This window comes from Polyodon spathula, chromosome 1 (genome assembly GCF_017654505.1).
Source record: "Polyodon spathula isolate WHYD16114869_AA chromosome 1, ASM1765450v1, whole genome shotgun sequence".
NCBI lineage: Eukaryota > Metazoa > Chordata > Actinopteri > Acipenseriformes > Polyodontidae > Polyodon > Polyodon spathula.
The window spans coordinates 14,855,309-14,878,276 of record NC_054534.1 but is presented as its reverse complement, the minus strand read 5'-3'; the positions used below and the strand labels follow the sequence as shown (position 1 = coordinate 14,878,276).

The following is a 22,968-nucleotide window of genomic DNA, read 5'->3' as shown; positions in this document are numbered from 1 at the left end:
GCATTTGTTATGGTACTTTTTAATATTAATAATATATTATAATATATATATATATATATATATATATATATATATATATATATATATCCTATATATCTGAATTTATCTGATACTATAGGAGTATGTTATTACATGTATAAAGATTTTTTGAGGCTAAACTCAGAATATTAAAATCCTTCTTATTTGCTTAGGAAGAAGAAACTGAATTCTTAGATAACTTTGATTGCTTTTAGAAAATGTACTTTTCATTTAAGGCACTAGATTCTCAACTAGGTGTACTGCCCTATATGGTTTAAAATATTTGGGTTATTTTTTATGCCTCCAAACATGACCTCTCTCTACAGATCAAGCCTGCTATCAGGCCAGAACTGTAAACTTAATATATCCAACTCCAAAACAACATTAAAGTTATGTGTGGTCCACTTGGGCTTTAAAGACAAGGCAAGGAGTCTAAAAAGAAAATGCATCCAATCACAGCAGTCCCTCGGTTGAAACCACACCATCGCCACTGCTGATGGGAACGAGACTTGGTTTAAAGCTACACAGTACAGTCCAATACGTGAGGTTGCAGATATACTGTGAGTAGAAAATTGAGTTATCGCGATAGCAGCTTTCTGGTTGCTGGGTTACAAAGGAAGAGTCCGCAGTAAGAAAAGGCAACATCCACTGAGACGTAAGGTGGGTTAACGATTACTTAAAGAAAATAATTTCAAATTATGGTAATTATTTGAGGCTAGTGTGTCTCCAACATTGTCGCCGTTTGTTTTTTTACTGCAAATTTGCACAAGGTAATTAGCAAATGTGTTAGGTAGCTAGCTGTACGATCAAGTGACAAACTGTAACTTTGTACTCGATTGTTCTGTTCTTTTCCAGTTTTGTTGTCTTAACTTTACGCTACACGATAAAAGTATTTGTTTAGATAACAGATGTCGTTTTGGGTACTAAATCAGTACTTACAAAAACATACAAGAGATATTGTGATATATGAAGTGAAGTGTTTATATCGTATTATGCAAAGTAAAACTCTTATTATTGTTGGCGGTTCAATTGCTCAATATATTTTATCCAACAATCAATGTTTCATAAGGCAGCTAGAGAGGAAGAAATATCGTGTACACTTGCAGACGTAATGAAAGGTTGGATTGGCTTATTCGGGTCTTTAGAAAAACCTCGTGAGAGGTTAGTGCATGTGTAACAAAGTAGACACCGTCTTCCTGTCAATGCATCCTCATATTCGTGTTGAATGAAATGGGTATCTTTGGTACCGCTTGTTAATTAGGCCGAAATAAAACAACAATTAAAATAAATAAATAAAACAATCAAACAGATCTGCTTAAAACTGCTTCATATTCAGAAAGCAATGCTTTGGTATATGAATACTGTATGTCAGCGTTATTATTATACAGATTTTGTTTACAGAAAAAAGGGAAAGCAACTAAAAAAATAGCATAACTAGCTCCTAAAGGACCACCTGGTATTTTTGTAATGTTAAACAAATGTGTGTAAAGTAAAGGTTGAGCATAGAGTATGACCCTTTTTGTATTCTTTTTACTTCTCATTATGTTTACAACCCTGTATGACATCCATTTCTTTGTCTGTCCAAAACAGTTTTAGAGTCAAAGATGGCAAGTCAAAGACCCCCATCAGGACGCCCATCGACTAAAGGTGGTATGGTACAAGGTGTAGGAAGACCACCACTTACTGGTATCAGACCCCCAACAGCAGCAATCAGGGTTGGAACAGGGGTAAGATGTAGTCACAAATAATTCCTTATCTTGTTAATTTTCTTGTAATGCTTTATACTTAGCCTTACTATATACTGTTAGGTATCCTGTAAGTACATTTTAACAATGAAAAACAAACAAATCTATTTGTCAATTTTAGTTTGGAAGCATGTAAATGGAAGACTGCTGTTGATTTGTCTGATTGATTAATCCAGTGATTGTGAGATGCATTTAAATATTACTACAAGGAATTGTATACAGTACAGCTTACTTGTTTTTTCTTTTTTGCTATGGATCCAATTTCTAAAGATTACTGTATGTGTGAACTGTTCCAGATGCCTCCTGGGACAGGTCGTCCAGGCACTCGTGGAGGATCAATGGGAACAGCCGGGGTCCTCTCTGCTCAGATCAAAGTTGCAGACCGTCCCGTTACCCAGCAAGGACTGAGTGGCATGAAGACTGGCATGAAAGGTATTCTCACTCATCACATAAATAGTTAACTCTAAAGGTGTATTGCACCATCTGGTTTTCAAAATGTAATGTAATTCGCTTTTTTTATTCTGGTTTTTAGGACCACAGAGACAAATCATGGACAAGTCTTATTTTCTTGGACTCCTTAGGTATGCAAGGCTTAAAGTGAATAGTTTCTTAAATGTTCATTTTAAACCTGTACTTGTAACATTTACAGATGTAACATGTTATAATATTTTGTACCCCTTAACAGGAGCAAGATAAATGAACTTACAACAGAGGTCAGCAAATTGCAAAAAGAAATAGACACATTCAATCAAGAGAATTCTGTCTATCTGTCCTATGAGAAGAGGTAAGTACAGAAGCTGATGGACCGATCTTTTATAAGGATTCAAATAAGCACCGGATTCTTGTAGATTTTTGCAAATGGCTGGTAACATTATTAGACTATCCGTAAAACACTCATTAGAAACATTACAATATGCAGTACCAGTAATAATACAATTTTCAATGTGATTACCTGTTAATCTAATTTCAGAGCTGAAGGTTTGGCTCTTGAAATAAAGGAAATGCAAGGACAACTGGCAGATTACAACATGGTATGTATTTGCTTTAGCACATAGTTAGAGCTAAAAGTATATGGTGCCGGTGGTAGTGCCATGTGTCTTGATTTATGCAGATCATTGGCTATCTGGTGGTGTGATGTCACCAACACATGGCGCACCTCCGATTCAATTTAGTGTTTAGTTTCAAATGTATTTTTTGGCTTCACTACATCAAAAGAAGGCATACAAATTGTATGTTATTGGTTACCTGTGGTTTAACAAGTTGCTGCATTTAACTAGTAAATCAAATACACATTGTTATTTATTTATCTTTTTGTTTTGTTTCAGCACAAACTAAAGTATCATTGCAAAAAGTGAACCCTACTTTTTTCTATACTGCTATAAACCTCCATAGAGATTTACAATTTTGAAAACGTTTGAGTGAGACTTGGCTGTCCTGGTATCTTTTGGGAGATTTAGTTGAACAGGGGCATAGCATTGGTCTGACAAAAGTTACTCTGAAAATGAGGGATGGACAAAACTTGCTTTGGTCATACACTATACCGTCTGTGTGTAAATTTATGATATGAAAGATATTTAAAATGCAACTACTTATCTCTGTAGCATGGTCTTCTGTGAAGTCTAACTTCTTACCCCATCTAGTGGTATAGGAGTATAAGGATCAGTCTTTTGTTTTATTCGCTAATGTCTTTTTCAGCTAGTAGACAAATTGAACACCAACACAGAAATGGAGGAAGTTATGAAGGATGTTAATATGGTAAGTAAATCACAAATCATAAAGTAATAACTTGAAACTGTTAAATTGTCTTAATTTTTCTTTCCTTTCCTTTGTTCATACCAAGGGAAGTCTCTGTTAAATTGAATAGAAAAGTGGGGTTTGCAAAGGAATGTATATATTTTTTTCTTGTAGATATCATTTTGATATCTTTTAAATGCAATTAATGCACATTTTTTTCAAACACTGTACCAGCTTAAATCACGTTTATAAACTCACATTTATAATGCTATTTTGAAGCAAGTCCACAGGCAAAGGCATTCAAGAAATAAAACAACTGTAATAATAATACCAGTAAGAAACAGCCAACTAATGTTTTGATTTTATTTGAGCAGGACACAAGCAATAGCAATTTAGAAAAAAAAAAAACATGAATTAAGTTTGCCTTATTTATATAGACCTGTATTTTTTTTCAGCTGAGAACACAAAATGATAGAGAAGCCAAAAGTATGGATGTCATTTTTACAGAGAGACGTGAGTAAGTACTGAAGCATTATTATCTTACATACTAATAATAACACTGTCTGAATTTATGCAGTACATGATATCAGTAAAATTACATAGATTTCTAGATTTACATATGGTATCTTTAGATTAATTGCATTAAAAAGACACATAGCATCCCCCCAGTGGCGTAGCTATGAATGGAAATTTAGGTGGACGGGCAAGTACCTAAGGTCTAACGTCACAGGAACTAGTTTGCAAACATGATTTAAATCAATTAAAACTCTGAATACATCGGATATCTCCCTGGGGTTTGAGCAGAGCAAAGTAGCCAAGACTGAGAATGTATGGTGCCGAGTGAAGCATTGCAAACATTTTTTGCAGTTTATAAGAGTACTTGCACATATACACTACAAATACAAAGCACATATGCATACAACCTACTGAAACAAACACTGTGCACAATAACTGCAAAAACCATTTCATTTGACCAAAAAAAACAGAAACTAAAAAACCCTCCAAACAAAAAAAAACTGTGTTGCTTTTTTTCTTAGCTGTATTGTAATCTGTTAGCTATATTGTAATAACTTGTTACCTCTGTAACTTGCCCTGCATAAGGGCGTCTGACAATCATAAATTAAAAATCAGGCTATGCTCCTGCTGCCTTCAAACCAGAATACCTTCGTTTCCAGCTAAATATGGCGGCTTTCGTTTTCACTGGATTTTCTCAGGTACAGCTAAACAAAGATATTGCGTTGGCTGCAAAACACGTAACAAGTAGTCAAATATAATTTTTTAAAACCAGCCTTGAGAGACAAATTCAGCAACATTTTTCAAGTTTTGTAAACCTTTTAAAATTATGTTGACATATGAATGAAGCAATTTCTATAAATCTTATACACGGCAGAAAAGTTAACGGCAAACCTTAAGACAAAACGCATGTTTTTGTATTGCTTTACTACGTAGAAATAATTATGAAGTTGTAAAACCACAGATACAAATCATTATTAATAAATTATTAATAAATTGTAATATGCATATCAGTCACTCGCTAGCTCATTGTACAGTAGTGTGACTCGAACACCAATCATGAAGTCGGTATTTGTTTGACCGCGTTGCCATAGTAACCAAATGCACGCCGCTGATAAAAGTATGAATTAATAGTGTGAAATACTGTAAGGAAAATAAAATGCCTATTTTTTCACGATAAATTGAAGAAAGCTGAAAGCAACTTATTTTTTTGCCAATGCCTGCCTACACTACACATTCCAAACACACTCATTTTTTAGTTCCCAAAATATTTGGAAAACTATCTATAGACGGAACTCCCAACCACTATATCTCCTATGTAAACAATTTAAAATGTTTTAAGTAGACAGAAAGTAAATGTACTTACATATATTCGTAGTGAATGTACTTTAAAAAGTCAAACAGGCAGCGTCACCAAACCAGCGAGAACACAGTATTACATTTGAAGCAATTACTAAATACAATGAAAGTCAGTCAGTTACTTACCATTGCCTAGTTATTATCCTCTCGTCTCTGCTCCTCCTTACACAGGATAAAGCGTCGGGGCTTGCAGTTTTATAGTCACGAAACTCCAGAAAATCACACATATCTCTTCAAATGACAGCAATTTTAAGCTGTTTGTCAGCATTTGGCCAGTTGTCTTAATCGTGTTCACTCGAGACTTTCTACTAAAATAAACTTAAAACTGTGCGCATATTTATTTTGCCATGTTGACCGTCGCGCTGCTACTAACTTACTTTAAAAATGCACATTAAAATAAACGTCTGTGACTTTTAAATAGATTCGCGCCAGCTGCCTCACAAGCTGTCAATCAAACGTGACTTGCACATGATTCGTTGTGTGAGAGGAAGATCCGACCCAAATATTGCATCACAATTACTACATTGATTTGATTGGCTAAAGCCTTTGAATTAAAAAAAATAGCCAATTTGACCTAAACTTAAACGCCCGCCTTTGGGGCACACAATTTATGTTTATTATTTTTTTTTTTTATAAATGTACTTAAACTTGGCATTCACATAGATGCAGATTTGGATGGGCCAGTGTGCAAACTGGATGGACCATGGCCCACCCAGGCCCAACAGTGGCTACGCCACCGCATCCCCCATGAGATGTGTTATAAGTTTTCCTGCTTTTGCAGCCTCTTTAGACTTGGAAAGTAATATAAACATTAATTTAACCATGATATTTCTGGCAGAAAATGGCTGTGTAAAGATTTGCCATTTAATATCTGTTTGTGAAAAATAAATCCAAGGCAGATACATGGCTTTAAAGTTTTTGTGCTTGTTTATAAAGTTTATTATAACACCACCACACTTTATTTTGTTGTTTAGTTTATTTTGTTAATTGTGATATTTAAAATGTACACATTTTATTACAAGGAATCAAATTGAAGTATTTTGTGGTGCGTTGACTTACATAGCTTTCATTGTCTACATGCATAACAAGCGAGGTAACTACATACTATAATCTTTCTTCTGCTATTTCTGTATGTATCTGTGCCACAGTATCTTTATGCAGGGCTTAAAACAGTGATGCTATTCTAAAACACAGAGGCTAAGGTTGTACAATTATGTGATTCTCAAAGTTGCCGGCCATTTATGGATTGGGCATCAGGAACGAATAAAAATGTTTACCTCTGTACTTATCAAGAACCTCACGTGAATTTTCTGTTGCGTGGGATTATCAGGTGTCATTTAGTTCTCTCTGCTATCATTGCATTCCACTGCATCAATATATCTGTCCTCAATAAACCCATCTTCATCATCTGTGAATTTGCCCATGCTTTCTAAGGTATTTGGAGCTTCTTCCCGTAGCCGCTGGTGCTGGTAGCTGAAGAACATCTTATACCATGCTGGACATTTCACAGCACAGACAATGAGCATGGATGTGCTCAGGACAGCCACTATCACTCCCAGTAGAAAATGCCAGCTGCTCCCAATAGGCTGGGAATCTTGGTTTGGAAAAAACAAAATATAAAAAAATCTTTAGATTGAAGAAGAAACAAACTTTATTCATGACCAAAGGGAGATTGGTTTTACTAAAAGCAGCTATAGAAACAACTGCCACAAACATACTCCAGCAAGAACAATTTGTGTGAAAGCAGATTACCATTAAAGTGGGGTGGTGGGGGGTGCAATTGGCCCCCCTGTACTTCATACTAGGTGTTCATTTTAGTAATGGTACGTATATCTAAAATGTGTAATTTGTTTTCCTGCTTCTGTCTTCTGATTTTCCCCATCCTGTGCCTACTAATCCCTCTATCCACCAGCTCAAGCACTGGTTTATGAAACATTCCCTCAAGGGCAGTACCAAGGATAATTCCTGTTTTTCAATTCCAATTTAGTATGTTGATTTACCTATTTCTAGTTTTTCTTCTAAGTTATTTTTTGTCCCTTACATTAATAATTTGTATAGTTTATGCTCTCTCTCTATATATATATATAGATATATATATATATATATATATATATATATATATACACACACACAGTGCCCTCCATAAGTATTGGGACAGATGTCAAAATTGCTATTACTATACTAGTAAAAGATGAATATGAGGCAAAAGTACAGAATGTCATCTTTTATTTCTGGCATTTTCAATAGATAAATGTTTTACCAACTAAGAATAACATTACTTTGAGTCCCATCCCCCCATTTTATGGGCACATAAATTGGGATAATTCAACTTAAAGCAAATATAAGAAGTATAAAAGTTAGTATTTAGTCGCAAATCCCTTGCATGCAATAACAGCAGCGAGTCTGCGACCCATTGACATCACCAAACCCTTGGTATTGTCTTTTGAGATGCTTTGCCTAGCCTTTACTGCAGCCATTTTCAGATGTTGCTTGTTTTGGGGAGTTTCTGACTTCAGTCTCCTCTTCAACAAGTGAAATGCATGTTCAGTCAGATTTAAATCAGGAGATTGACTTGGCCAGTCTTAAACTTTCCACTTTTTTTCCCCTGATGAACTCCTTGGTTGCATAGGTAGTGTGTTTTGGGTCATTGTCCTGTTCCATTATTGTCCTGCTGCCATCATCTGTTACATCATCAATAAAGATGAGTGAACCCCTTTCCAGAGGCAGCCATGCATGCCCATGCCATGACACGACCTCCACCATGCTTCACAGATCAGGATGGTATTCTTTCAATCATCTGCAGTTCCTTTTTATTTCTCTCCACACTTTTGCCTTCCCATCACTTTGATAAAAGTTAATCTTCATCTCATCTGTCCATAAAACTATGTTCCAGAACCCTACTGGCTTATCACTGTACTTTTTTTAGCAAATTCTAATATGGCCTTTCTGTGTTTGGTGCTGAACAGAGGTTCGCATCTTGCAGTGTAGCCTTTCTAATTCTGCTGCTGAAGTCTTCTGCGAAAAGTAGATTGTGACACTTTCACCACAGCATTCTGGAGGTTGTTGGTGATTTCACTGACACTTGTTTGAAGGTTTTTTTTTCACAGCTCTGGTCATTGTTCTGTCATCAACTGTTGTTATTTTCTTAGGCCGACCTGGTCGTTGCCAATTGTTGAAGACACCAGTGGTTTCTTTCTTTTTCAGGACATTCCAAACTGTTGATTTGGCTCTGCCCAACTTTTGTGCTATGGTTCTAATTGAGTTCCTCTTTTCTTTTAGCATCCAAATCGCTCACTTTTCTTTCATAGACAGCTCCCTAGTCTTCATGTTGGATTATGCCTACTAACACCAAACGCAGACTCCAAAGGCAAAAGCAAAGGTTAGAACTGAGACTCTTTTATTTTTGAAAATTCAATGCAACAGGAAACCACTGATCAATTAGAAACACCTGTGAGCCAAATGTCCCAATGCTCACATAAAATGGGGGGATGGAACTCTGAAAGTGCTGTTATTCTTAGTTGGTAAAACATATGTGTATTGAAAAAGCCATGAAAGGTGACATTCTGTCTTTTCCCTCATATTCATCTTTTAATCGTATTTTCATATTGGCCACGAGGTGGGGTTACCTGGATAGGTATAAATGGAGGCATTTCAGTTTGCTCATTTGGTTTTGGTTTCTGAGATGGTGAATAATGTAGGGATATTTATGGTGTGCTGTGTCTGCCTAAAGAAAGTGTTGATACCTGCATTCAGGCATTATTTTTTTTAAATTTATTTTACCTGTAAATAGTTTGAAGTTCTTCCAGTAAATAGTCCTGCTTCATCTGTTCTATTTAAAATGATTGTGTCTGAAACCGAATTCTCCTGCCTTAGCCTGCTTACCTGCATAACAACACTGAAGACCGTGCGACTAACACCACAGTGTTGAAACATTAGGACTGATGCGAGATACAGTACTGTGTTAATCTTTCAAAGTAAGCGATGGACATACAGGAACTGAAAATCCTCTTATTCATTTCTACAGCCATGTACAGCATGTGCTTTCCCTCTCACCAGTCGCCACTAACATATTTTGTCAAAAATTGCAGCCCAGGTTTTCACACACATTATGTTTTCTGTTCTGTGTTAAATAGTTACAGTTCAACCTGTTCTGTAATAAGACAGTCTTCTCACAGAGATTCTTGTTCTTGTTCTTCAAAAGTTGAGCATTTAGCGTTTTATATTATTAAGGCTTCCCCCCTATTAAAATTTGAAATGGTGCTTTTTCCTTTCACCTACTGAAATGTATTTGTTCAGTTAACTCATGGTGTAATAATTTCAATACATAATAAATTTGCGGTCTCATTTTAAAAAAGTAAAGTATTTTGAAGAAAGATAGATCCACTCTGACTTACTGACCGGTACTAGAATTTATCCATAACAGTGGGGTTAACACCCCTGCTCTTCTTCTAAAGATAAAAATGATATCTTGGTGTCAACACAGGGCATTACTTTAAACAACTGCACCTCCTTTAGCACAGTGCCCCTTAACATTATGCTGGGGTATTTGTTAAGCTCTAACTTAATGAGGTTAATGAGTGCTCCGTGCTGAGCCACCAACACTGCATTAGCCATGGTCTACAGTCAAAAGGTAAAAAAAAAAGTGTTTATGTGATTTTGCACACATGAATATTGATAGTTATCACAACAATACCTTGTACTTTTGTCTGTGTCCTATTGATAACAGATGACATAGCTCTAGAGGTGTTCCCTTTTGATTGTATAGTTGAGGGTTGTGGTGCTTTTGTTGTGGTAGACCCAGCAGAGCACTGAGTGCCATTGATCAGCACTGTCAGGATACACTGGCCTTTAAGTTCAATTGGGCTTTCACATGTAGTTTTGTTGTAGTTTGCTGAAACAAGACAACAATAATAAATAGGATTAGGACATGGATGATTTCTAGTTTAAACCCTCAAAGATGGCTAGATCTGAACGCATATTATATACTCAAGATATTGTAGCTATATAAATGTAGGGCGAGAGAAGGCATAAGAGTAATATGTGATACCTTTTGTGAGTATCATCTGAATATGTATTATTAATCAGATTTTTCAGATTCTTTTAAAATATGTTTGCTGAATAATCAGCAATTATTAGTGCCAATAGATGACAGTGTTGTGTATAATTGTGTGCTGCTGTGTAACTACATTTGGCCAAGCTTATGAACTAGGCATACCTGAACTCAGAAAAAGTAAAGGCAGATTTAAAGAAGCAACAGAACCTAGAATAAGTTCATTATTGCTTATTAAGCAGTAAGGGAAATGGAAAAAGGCAATTAAATGACATTCAAACTTTGTAATAATGTCAAAACAAAAATGGAAAAAATACAAAAATAACAATAACTTCTAAAGATCAACATCTTACTGTCCAGAATCATGATGTTAGTACTAGAACATATCTGGTCAGAATAGGCCAAAATGAAAAACAGACTCTTACCTAGTGTTATATTTGTGTCCTTAACCCTTTTTTGCAGTGACAGTAGTTTACAGGTACAGTTCCAAGGATTGTCCTGTAAGTTTATGCTTTTAAGACGAAAGAGGTTTAATGTTCCTTCTTTAAGGGTTCGGAGTTTGTTCCCACACAGCGTCAAATTCTTCAGGCTGGATAAGTTTGCAAAAACCTCTGGATGTAAAGTGTTTATTTGGTTGTGGCAGAGGTAAAGGTCTTGCAAGCTGCCCAGGCCTTTGAAAGCTTTTGGCTCAATTCTGCTAATGATATTGTTTGCAATATCAAGTACTTTCAGTTTGGAGAGGTTATGAAACATGTGCCCAGGTAAATCTGAGATGTTGTTGTGGTTAAGATAGAGTTCAGACAAATTGGTATATTTATTAAGCTCTCCAATGCTTTTGGGGTGTATATCAATTTTGTTGTAGCTCAAAATTAACTTTGTAGTATTAAGGGGTAAATCAGGCGGGATAGCGGTGAGATTCCTGTTTCTGTAGTCACCTATCTGAAAGGAAAAAAAACAAACAAACAAACAAAAAAAAACAATAAATAGAACAGTGGAGTAACAAATCCATATAGTTTGTGCAAAGAGTCTAAACAGCAAAAAGAAGGCTGTTTTCTGTCCCACAGTTTAATGGATAGTTGACAAAATGACCTTCTTATAAAATAATTATTGGGTGATTGTCTAAAGCTCTTTTCAATAGCATTGTACTTGAACAAAGATTGTCCTGTTCTACCAGACACTATTGCACGAAATAACAAAACTGTGATTTGTGGAGGAAATGTTTAAATTGATTTGTCTGCACTTGCCATTTATTTTATAATGTAATTTCTTGTCTCCTTGTCCTGCCAGGTAAATATGATGTATATCTCAATGGTTCTAGCTTGGTTAAATAAATACATTAGGTAGTTTGGTAAAATTTCAGCTTAATGTTATTCTTTTTTCAATAGAACTAAAGTTAAAGCCAGGATAGAAAGGAGATAATACGTTTCCAGAGATTTCATTTCATGCCAGCCATGGGCCAAAAATGACTTATTTGCATTTGCAGTATATTTTAATGATGGCACTGACTTACTTCATCATTTGCAAATCCAGAAGCCAGAAAAAAGGATGCCGTCCATACTAGCAGTAGGTAGCAAGCAGCCATCATCATTAGATTTGCTAATAAAAACACATTAGATTTAGGTGTAGAAATTATTTGAGACTTATCTCCAGGCAGGCCTGCACAAGCTTCTACCAGACCTAAGACATTTCTAATCATCCACTTAGTCTATTATCTGAGAATGCAGGAATGAAACACAAAATGCTATTATTTTTGTAAGAACACACAACAGTTTTAGTCTGAAAGAAAACAAGCTTGTTAATAACTGACCAAATTCCTTTAAAAAACCCCAAAAAACAGGTACAATAAAGGGTTGTCAGTGGGCAGAACATACATATTTGTGAAACCAAAAACCCTGTGTTTTTAAACAAAACAGTCATACAATAATAATATACAATTATATTTAAAATCGTATGTGGATTAAATAAAATATTTTTTTTGTTTTATTCCAGTTGCTAGTACTTGCATTCAAAGCAATTGTTGTAATTGTAATACAAACATATGAGTGCACTTTCGAATCTTGGTTCAGTCATAGGTAATCCGGAATAAGTTATTTTGTATATGGATTCTAAAACAAGATAACTCCTGTTTAGGCTGGCTAGAGGCTTTATGAGATGAATAATTATAATAGGCTTTTATCATGAACCTGCAACTTTTAAGAGTTTCAAGAACCATGAAATGGAAGTTCAGCGTTCACGTGGTTGTACATGAAGCAATACAAGATACAAGATATTGTATTGTTTCATGTACAGTTTTAAATTGAGTTTAAAGCCTGTGTGAGTATTATTTTTTTTTAATAAATAACTCCTACCTGAGAAGAAATATAGATGAGAAATGTAGTTGCTGCTTTGCTTCTTCCTTTGCAGTGCTCCTCACATAGACCTTTGTTCTGAGTCATAAAGTCTTCCATTTCATTTTAGCTAAAGATTGACTACAGTTTTGCTATTTGTTAAGCCTGTACCTTTGCAGCCATTACAGATAAGTTGTAAGTACTGCTTCCTCATGACAAAGTATACACAAATTGTTGTAAACATATCAGTTGTCTGGGGGTATATGTAGATCTGTATGTCATCCAAGTACTTATCTAATAAAAACTTGTTAACAACATTCCTTAGCAGAAGTTTCTGTTGATCTGTCTGTCCACATTTTTTTTATTTACTTCTCTTCTGAAAGGAGACTTTTGTGGTCTCAAAAGCGTGTGTGTGTGTGTGTGTGTTAGTTACATTATATTATGTTATAATTTAATATAATATAATATAGTATAACATATTATATAATATGTATGTAAAAGAGAGGAGGCGGAACTATATTTACCAACAGGAGCCAGTAACTATAGTTCTTTCCGAAGGGAATCTGCAGTCAATATTTGTTTTATGAATTAGTCAAGAAGTCCATAGTGATTAAAGATTTTCTGGCACAAAACTGTCCGTCTGACTTTCTCACTGCAACATAGACTTCTCTGACGAATCGCGCATTTATTTACATCGTCGAGTTGGATTTGTTTGAATTTTAGGAAGTCAGAAAATACTGAAGCAAGGTTTTTGTGACGATGTTAGTGTTTGCAGCATCTTTGTTTTGTAGTATATCTTGTAATTTGTGTGGAGAGGAAAGACGATCAGTGTGATAACAACATAATTTGAGTGAGTTTGTGAAAAAACTTAACCGTAAACAGCGTCACAAAGGCAATATTTTTGGTGTGCTGGTCCTTTTTTTTTTTTTCGTAGCTAAATCTCTTAGCCATTTCAGCAGCAGAAGCTTTGTGCGTAATGCACCACACGTAATTTATCATGTGATTACAGGTGTGTTCAGTTGATAAGACAGTACGGTTGATCAAAGATCAAATAATTGACTCTACTGAGTGTGTAATGTGTGTGTGTGTGTGTGTGTGTGTGTGTGTGTGTGTGTGTGTATTATATGTATATATATATATATATATATATATATATATATATATATATATATATATATGTGTATATATATATATATATATATATATATATATATATATATATATATATATATATATATATATATATATATATATATATACACATGCATATACCAGGGATGCACAGAATCCAAGTTTTTGGGATTCAGCCGAATACCGAATCCATCTCAAAAGATTTGGCCAAATAATTAATCTACAAAAACTGTCAAGAAAACTGAAGGAAACTGTTGGATTAAGAACAGACTGGCAGCTACACTGACAAGGGACGTGCACAGTCTATAGTTTTGAGCCTTTCAGTTATTTTTATTACCAAATGGAATTATATCCTGAAATAAGATTTCAGTTTGAAACGTACACAATTTACCGTAAGCCCCCTCCCTCCACAACAGAAACGTCAAAATACAGAACCGTTTACTTTACCTGTCTGTACAAGGAGAGCTGCATCTTTGCTGTAACCAACTACCGTATTTTCTTTAATGACATTTCAACCTGTGTCAACTGATCTGTGAGTAGGGTTGCCGACAGGCTCCAGAATCTCAGGATACTAAGGAAAGTTTTGTAACTTACTTCTCTAAACTACAATGTATTCAGTAAAGTTAGTGTGAATTGTGCGAACTATCGCTAAATTAATTGAATTGTTTTACTTAGCTGTTACCAAAAGCACACACATGCCTGCCAGGATCGTTTCCATCAGTCAGATCTATACAGCAGCTGGTTGGCTTTCTGAGTCTCTGACTGGGCGGGACTGTGTGAAGCAAGAAATAATAAACAAATAGAAACTTTACCTGCTGTCACAAGGTTAAATGAAAGAGTACAGGTGAGTGCAAAGTTATCTATAATAATGGTGTTGACTGTTTTGATAGATGTTGTTTATTGTATAAAAAAAAATTAAAAATTCAAGCAATACGATAAATCGTTGTTACGAGGCTCTCCGGATAGAAGCGCCACCACAATTAAACAACTAAATACATTCACTAAACTGCTGAAGCAGTTCACACTCACTTTGCATGTCGAATACATTGAATACATAGAGAGTTAAAAAAAAAATTGACCTGCCTTACAGTGTCCTGAGGTTCTGGTGCCTGTTGGCAACCCTATCTGAGAGCTATGAGGAAAAAATTACAGTGATGAATGACCTGAATCTCCCTGCGAAATAAAACGTGTGTAACACATATAAAATAAGCTACAAAATAATTTTCAAAATATTTTATTAAAACACAGCAGTTCCCAAATAAAGCAACTTGTATTGTCACATTACAATAACATAATTTAATTTACTAACTGACAGTTGTAAAGTAAAAAAAAAATATATTTCTGTGCACCTAGTATTATTTTTATTATCTTCAGTATAATCTCTTTGTTTGACAGACAAATAACAAAGTACAAAAGTCTACAACAGTTTGCTGTTACTATATATTACAGGTTTTGCATAGCTTCACTCCATATTATGCTGTTGCATACAGGGGTATGTTTGCATTCAGCAGCTGCGTGTGTTTAGTGCGTGTGTCACCAGTAATTTAGAGTTCATCAAACATGTTCTAGTTATTAAATACAACAGTTACATTCATACCAGATTCATGTCTTTTTATTTAAATAAGAACTGCATATTTTGGAGGGATGTATTAAAATGGATGCGAGTCTGGGCGGATATAGGATTCGGTTTTGGTTCCCTGAATCCTAAGTATTCGTCTGAATCCGAACCCTGCTCAAAAAGTAGGCATTCGGGTCGAATCTGAAACTGAATCCTGAATTCAGTGCATCCCTAATATATACAGTGGTTTGCAGAAGTATTCACCCACTACCAATAAGATCACATTTTGTTCAATTACAAATAATGTGTGCACAATTTTTCAAACAAACTTTTTTTATTCAAAGCTTAAAGGTTAAATGTCAGCAAAACTTGCAAAGAAAATGTTCAAAATGAAATTTACTGGTATTCAGACCCTTAAGTCAGTACTTGGTAGAAGCACCTTTTCAAGCAATTACTTGGATAGGTCTCTACTAGCTTTGCACAGTAGGGTGGTAAAATTTTTGCCCATTCTTCATGAGGAAATTGCTCCAGTTCTGATAAGTTTGTTGAGGATCGTTGATGGACTGCACTCTTCAAATCTCGCCATAAATTTTCGGTTGGATTCAAGTTAGGACTTTGACTGGGTCACTCAAGAACATTAATTCTCTTCTTGTTCAATCACTCCAGTGGGGCTTTGGCATTGTGCTTTGGGACATTTGCCTGTACTTTGCACCATCCATTCTCCCATCTATCCTGACAAGCTTCCCAGTTCCTGCTCCCACCACCATGCCTGACAGTTGGGATGGTGTTGACTGGGTGATGTGCAGTGTTGTGCTTGCGCCAGACGTAACACTTGGATTTTAGTCCGAAAAGTTCAAATTTTGTCTCATCTGACCACAAAACCTTTTCCCACATGTCTGCAGTATCATCTACATGCTTTTTTGCAAACTCCATACTTGCCTTAAGATGAGGCTTTTTGAGTAATGGCTTCTTTCTTGCCACCCATCCATACAGGCCAGCTTTGTGTAGGGACCGGCTTATTGATGTGCGAACACTGACTCCCATCTCAGACATAGAACTTTGCAGATCTCTCAAGGTCATTGTTGGCTTCAGAGTGACATCCCGAACCAGTTTCCTGCTTGCCCGGCTGCTCAGTTTGGGTGGGCGACCTGATCTGGGTAGTGTCTGGGTGGTATGATGCATATTCTAGTTCTTAATGGTCGACTTCACTGTACTGAGAGGGATAATCAGGGCCTTTGAAATTTTGTTGTACCCTTCTCCTACTCTGTGCCTCTCTACCACTTTATCCCTGACTTGTTTCGAAAGCTCCTTGGTCTTCATTTTTACTTTGCTGGATCACTATGTGAATTGCAGCTTGAAAGTCTTTATATACTTGAGGGAAATTAGCTTCAAGTTAAACAACTTTGAGTGGACACAGGCTGAAACCGTTTTTCACTAATTTTGTGACCTTTCAAACAAATCATTTGCACCTGAGCTGATTTATGGCTGGAGTAGCAAAGGGGCTGAATACTTGTTCAACTGAGATTAATCTGTTTTTCTCTGTAAATCTTACTCATTTACCAATGTGGAGTAGTTTTTGTAAATTCTACATGTAAAGTCTAATATGAAAGCGTTGTGGAGTATGCTCAGGTGCCAACAAAATGTGAAAACTTTGCAAACCACTGTGTGTGTATTTCCAAAAACATTCTACATCTGTATGGGACACTGCCTGTCACATTCCAGAGTATGGGACACTGCCATGCTTGTCACTGAGATAGACAAGCTTGATGGAATCACAAATTTAACTTGACTTTTTAGGTAACACGAAACCAGAATTATGTTACCTTACTCTCTTTGGTTCTTTGATTTCAGAAAGGAAGAGATGATCCGAGCCGTAGAAGAAGAAATTGAACGGGAGAAACAAACAGCAGACAGCATTATAAAAAAAATGTCTCCTGAGAAACAGGCTAAATATGCTCATATGAAGACCAACAATGAACGGCTACTGCAGGTCTGATACTATTGATATTAAAAATAAATAAATAAATAAATACACACACACACACACACACACACACACACACACACACACACACACACATACATATGTCACACATAGATTATATATGTGTGCACGCACACACATGTACATTATATATATATATATATATATATATATATATATATATATATATATATATATATATATATATATATATATATATATAATGTATGTATGTGTGTGTGTGTGTGTGTGTATATATTACTTTATTAACACGAACAACTTTAGAAATGCCCTCCTTTGCAATTTTTGTTTCTTTGCTTGTGTGTGTTTTTTTTTTTTTAAATTCAAGATTCAATACAGATTTTTCAAGTACACACTATAGATAAAAAAAAAAAAAATACTGCAGCTTTCTGTCACATAAGAAATTGAGCTTTGTGGTAGCATAACATGCAATGTTCTTGGAAATTAATTGAAAAAATAAATAGTGTAACTACAGTATAACAATGATGTGACTAACCCAGATTAATTTTCTATTAATTTTATCATTGCTGTAATTACATGCAATGTTTATTTTACAGGTGATGGATTCTCTTCAGCAGGAGCTTGATACACTTAATGCAAGGAAGGAAACTTTGGAGGCTGTGAGTTTAATGCATTTATTGAATGCTTCCTTAACCCTGAGCAAAGCTACTGCAGGTTGTGTGTGGACCTTGTCTGGAAGGGTTTATAATCTTTGTACTGGAACATTTTTGTGGTGCAAAGAGCTTGAACCTTCCAGAAATATTTATTTCTTAGCATTTTTCAGTGTTAAAACAGCTATGCGTCTCTCCTAAATTACCCATTTCACAGGGTTTACTGGGTTTAAGGTAGGGTTTACTGGGTTTACGATAAGGACAATAAACTAGTCACAAACCAATCGCAATATGACTTCATAATGTTATTAACAACCAGAGGGTAAAACAAATGAAACAAAGTTGTAATGTAATTAAAAAGTTACACCTTGACATAGTATTTTGTATTCCCTTCTGGGGATGGACCTGTTTAAACACAAACATTTTTAATACGTGAATACTAATAGTATTGCCTTTTCTCTAGTTTTAATACACAGTTGCACTGTAAACAGTCTTATCACTTATTATCCTCACGTGGTATGGGGCTGTTAGAAAACAGCAGGTAGAAATTGCCCCCTGTAACTTTATTACTGTAAGTTTGTGCGGTAATGCACAGATTTGCATCACCTGTTTAAATTTGGTTTGATTTCCCCCTGACAGTGTGGGATTCCTGCATGTGGTGCTCTTGCGGGTGTGTCTAAGGTAGCATCGCATATACAATGATAACCCAGTATTAAAGTCTGCAAATGCAATGTAATAATATGGTAAGAAAGAAAACGACATGCTATTGCAGAAATAAAGCTCTCCAGTGTGCATAGTCTGAGACAAATGTTTGTAATGTTTTAATGTTTGATTAAAACATATTTAATATTTAAACCATGACTGTAGTTTTCACTCAATGTACATTTAATGATTGTCCTGTCACGCTGTTAGATAAGGAATGAAAATAGTCTCATGTTCATAAAGGATCACATATATACATGGGGGGGAAAAACACAAAACTTTCTGCTTATAGTTTATCTGGACAGTGCAAGATATCTGAGTAGATTTAATATTTCTGAATTGTCCATGTCTCGGTTTGTTGTTGTTGAAAGATGCTGTCTGAGCTCGTCGAGCTGACAGGCTGGTTGCTTTCGTCTGTGAAAAGCATAGATTGGCTGTTTGTGGTGGATAATGAAATACATTTGGACCGTTCGGAGTCTTTGTTTAGTATTTGCTGTTTTTTTCCTGGCAAACGCTCCCAAGTAAAAGTTGAGACATGTATTTCATAGGTGATGAACACTAATAACACTATGTAACACAATTTTTGATCCTGGGTAATAAGTGTTATTTCTTAATTGCTCATGCCTCAAAAGTATAGAAAATGGCTATTATTCCCCATAAACTTTGCTTTTGTGACCAGGACAGTAATATTTTGGAATTTACCTATTTCCAATGAGAAAATGGGTGAATTTGTGTCTTTTCATTCACATAGTCAGAAAAAAACAACATATGAATCCAAATTAACATGTATTTTTATACTAAAGTAATACAAAAATGACTACAAAAGATTTAGAAGTGAGTAGTTTTTCGAGATTTACGATTATACTGTAAATCATTTTCACAAATCAGCCCCCAAATGTAGTCTCCCATCATGTTCTCGTTATACAGTCCTTGGTAGTGGCGTTCAAAGTCCAGTATATCCTGGTGGAAGCACTCGCCTTGCTCCTCTGAGTACGCTCCCATGTTCTCCTTGAATTTATCAAGATGAGCATCAAGGATATGGACTTTGAGGGACATCCTACAGCCCATTGTGCCGTAGTTCTTCACCAGTCTCCTGAGTCACCCTTCAACAGTCTCAACCAGCTCCACATAGTTTTCGGCCTTGTGATTGCCCAGGAAGCCCCGAACCACTGCGACAAAGCTGTTCCAAGCCGCATTCTCCTTACTAGTGAGCTTCTTGGGGAATTCACTGCACTCCAGGATCTTCTTTATCTGTGGTACGACAAAGACACAGGCTTTGACCTTTGCCTCAGACAGCTTAGGGAAGAAGTCTTGAAGGTACTTGAAGGCTGCCGACTCCTTATCTAGAGCTCTGACAAATTGTTTCATAAGGCCCAATTTGATGTGCAGTAGTGGCATCAGTACCTTCCGGGGGTCCACCAGTGGCTCCCACTTGACGTTGTTCCTCCCCACAGGGAACTCGGTCTGCTGTGGCCAGTCCCGCCTGTGGTAGTGCGCCTTGGTGTCCCTACTGTCCCAAAGGCAAAGATAGCAGGGAAACTTGGTAAAACCGCCTTGGAGACCCATCAGGAATGCCACCATTGCAGCCTCTTGATGCCATCTCAGAAAAATGCAGCTATGTATCCACTTAGGCAGCTGGAACTAAACTGAACTGGTGGGCTTAAGGCCCCTGTATTTATACTACTATTTATATTACTGGAAAGTTCTAGAAGTTACTCCAAGTTTACTCAGCACTGAATCTATCTGGAATGTTCTGGAAAAATAGGTAAATTTCAAAATATCACTGCCCTGGTCACAAAAGCAAAATTTGTGGGGAATAATAGACATTTTCTATACTTTTGAGGCATAAGCAATTAGGAAATAACACTTACTACCCAGGAACAAAAATAAATAAATAAATAAATTGTTACACGGGGTAATTGATGGTACTACACTGTTCTGAAATGTATGTTGTTAACGCAGTTTGAAGTTAATTTAATGAAATGAAAAGGCAGGCTAACCTGAATCCCCTTGTTCAAGTACAACTGTTTTGTCTTTCAGGAGATAGCCCATTCTCAGGTGAAGCAGGAGGCAGTCCTGCTGCATGAAAAGCTACAAGAGCTTGAGTTGCGTCGAGGCCAGATGATTGCTGAGGATAAAGCCATGGGATCCCCCCAGGAAGAGAGGGAGAGGCTATTGAAGCAGGTGAGAAACACTGATTACCTCTTTTTAGGGTTACACCGTGTAACAATTTTTTTTTTGTTGTTCCTGGGTAGTAAGTGTTATTTCCTAATTGCTTATGCCTCAAAAGTATAGAAAATGGCTATTATTCCCCACAAACTTTGCTTTTGTGACCAGGACAGTGATATTTCAAAATACCACTATTTCCATTGAGAAAACGGGCAAATGTGTGTCTTTTCGTTCACATAAAGTCAGAAAAAAACAACATATGAATCCAAATTAACATGTATTTATACTAAAGTAATACAAAAATGACTACAAAAGATTTAGAAGTGAGTAGTTTTTTGAGATTTACGATTATACTGCAAATACAATATAATCGTAAATCTCAAAAAACTACTCGCTTCTAAATCCTTTGTAGTCATTTTTGTATTACTTTAGTGTAAATACATGTTAATTTGGATTCATATGTTGTTTTTTTCTGACTTTATGTGAACGAAGACACACATTTGCCCGTTTTCTCAATGGAAATAGTGGTATTTTGAAATATCACTGTCCTGGTCACAAAAGCAAAGTTTGTGGGGAATAATAGCCATTTTCTATACTTTTGAGGCATACGCAATTAGGAAATAACACTTACTACCCAGGAACAAAAATTGTGTTACATAGTGTTATCTAGGTAACCATTTACTAGTCTATATAAATATATAACTTAACCTCTTTCCTCTCAGCTTTTCATTATACAGAAAGTGATCCCTATAATGCTTACCTTTAACTGAGCTGTATCCTGCATTGTCCATAACGGCAAAATATTTTTTTTGTATAATCCCAATTGTATTGATATTTGTATTCACTCTTGGGTGAACGTTTGCCAGGAGAAGGAACATTTCTCTTGTAAACATTGCAGTGTATACAGGTCATGTTCCCTCTTGTTTTGTGATCCTACAATACAACAATCATTTCAATAAAAGCACCAGCATTGTTGCAGGAGGGAGCATGGTCTGGATACACTATGGGCCTGATGTTCACAACATATGCAAGTTTCGCAAGGGCAGTTGCAGGGATTTTTTCCCCTCAATTCAGCCTTAACAACAAGTAGTGCCCAAGAGTGAAATTTAAAACTGGAGTTGCGAGAGGGAAAAAAAAAAATTTCTCATTCTGTTAATCACAAGTATTTTTTCCTCTGTAGGAGGAATTGTGAATAATTATACAAGTCCATCAGCAAGTGCAAAATTTAAAATAAATAAATAAATAGATGTTTTCCGCAAATCACAATGTTAGGGTCATATTTGTTGAATGCGTCAAGCTAAAATACTTTATAAAGGAGATTGACTGTGTGAAATCCTCTTTCTCCTGGCAAACGCTCCCAAGTAAAAGTTGAGTTATTCTAATGTGAACAATAATAATTGTTGGTACTACAATACAGTGCTGGATAGTCAATCAATGTGCGAGTTACATCTCAGCCCTGTGAAATCAAGCAATATCTCCATGATTAAACTATTGTTTTGCCAAGTACTCCAGATGTTTTTCTTTTTCCCTCTAGGTTAAAGAAGATAACCAGGAAATAGCTGGCATGGAGAGACAGTAAGTGAAAACCTTACAACTCTCCACTATACTGGACTATATGGCACCCAACTGTATCAGTACTTGAATCATCTTGTACTTGTGCTTAACTGCTCCACACTTTACTGTATTCTACTACTGTTCTGTTATAATTATACTTTCCGTGTCTTGTAATTGATTTTACTCTTAAAGGTAACCTTATTTGAAATCATTTGTATCCATTTATTTTACTTACTACTTGCTCTTAATGGAATTTACTCTTATAACCAAATATTTTTAAGTTTAACTGCCCTTAGCTCTTAGTAATCACTATCAAACGTAATTATTTACTGTCATTTTTTTTACTCACATTTGAATTTGCTCTTGCTACTGATTTTATTGTATTCTAGAACTGTAAGTCACCCTGAATAAGGGTGTCTCCTAAGATAATAATAATAATACTACTAATAATAATAATAATACAGATAATGACATTATTCCATTCATCTTCCA

The 22,968-nt window shown here is 35.7% G+C and overlaps 2 protein-coding genes across 2 annotated transcripts in view; one reads left to right on the top strand and one right to left on the bottom strand.

The window, feature by feature from the left end:
- The first annotated feature begins 589 nt into the window (after positions 1 to 589).
- LOC121314535 (intraflagellar transport protein 74 homolog) overlaps positions 590 to 22,968 on the top strand; it is a 40,676-nt gene continuing 18,297 nt past the window's right edge. The window contains exons 1-12 of the mRNA XM_041247925.1: positions 590 to 678; positions 1,609 to 1,745; positions 2,060 to 2,195; positions 2,296 to 2,344; positions 2,449 to 2,547; positions 2,734 to 2,794; positions 3,459 to 3,518; positions 3,953 to 4,014; positions 17,287 to 17,425; positions 17,998 to 18,060; positions 20,794 to 20,937; positions 22,457 to 22,497. Of these exons, the coding sequence (XP_041103859.1) occupies positions 1,623 to 1,745; positions 2,060 to 2,195; positions 2,296 to 2,344; positions 2,449 to 2,547; positions 2,734 to 2,794; positions 3,459 to 3,518; positions 3,953 to 4,014; positions 17,287 to 17,425; positions 17,998 to 18,060; positions 20,794 to 20,937; positions 22,457 to 22,497 (977 nt within the window). The 5' untranslated portion in view covers positions 590 to 678; positions 1,609 to 1,622. The remainder of the gene's footprint in view (positions 679 to 1,608; positions 1,746 to 2,059; positions 2,196 to 2,295; positions 2,345 to 2,448; positions 2,548 to 2,733; positions 2,795 to 3,458; positions 3,519 to 3,952; positions 4,015 to 17,286; positions 17,426 to 17,997; positions 18,061 to 20,793; positions 20,938 to 22,456; positions 22,498 to 22,968) is intronic.
- LOC121314542 (leucine-rich repeat-containing protein 19-like) overlaps positions 5,940 to 22,968 on the bottom strand; it is a 72,556-nt gene continuing 55,527 nt past the window's right edge. Inside the window, exons 2-5 of the mRNA XM_041247936.1 lie at positions 11,930 to 12,015; positions 10,845 to 11,358; positions 10,063 to 10,260; positions 5,940 to 6,963 (exon numbers count right to left, since the gene is read on the bottom strand). Of these exons, the coding sequence (XP_041103870.1) occupies positions 6,707 to 6,963; positions 10,063 to 10,260; positions 10,845 to 11,358; positions 11,930 to 12,007 (1,047 nt within the window). The 5' untranslated portion in view covers positions 12,008 to 12,015 and the 3' untranslated portion in view covers positions 5,940 to 6,706. The remainder of the gene's footprint in view (positions 6,964 to 10,062; positions 10,261 to 10,844; positions 11,359 to 11,929; positions 12,016 to 22,968) is intronic.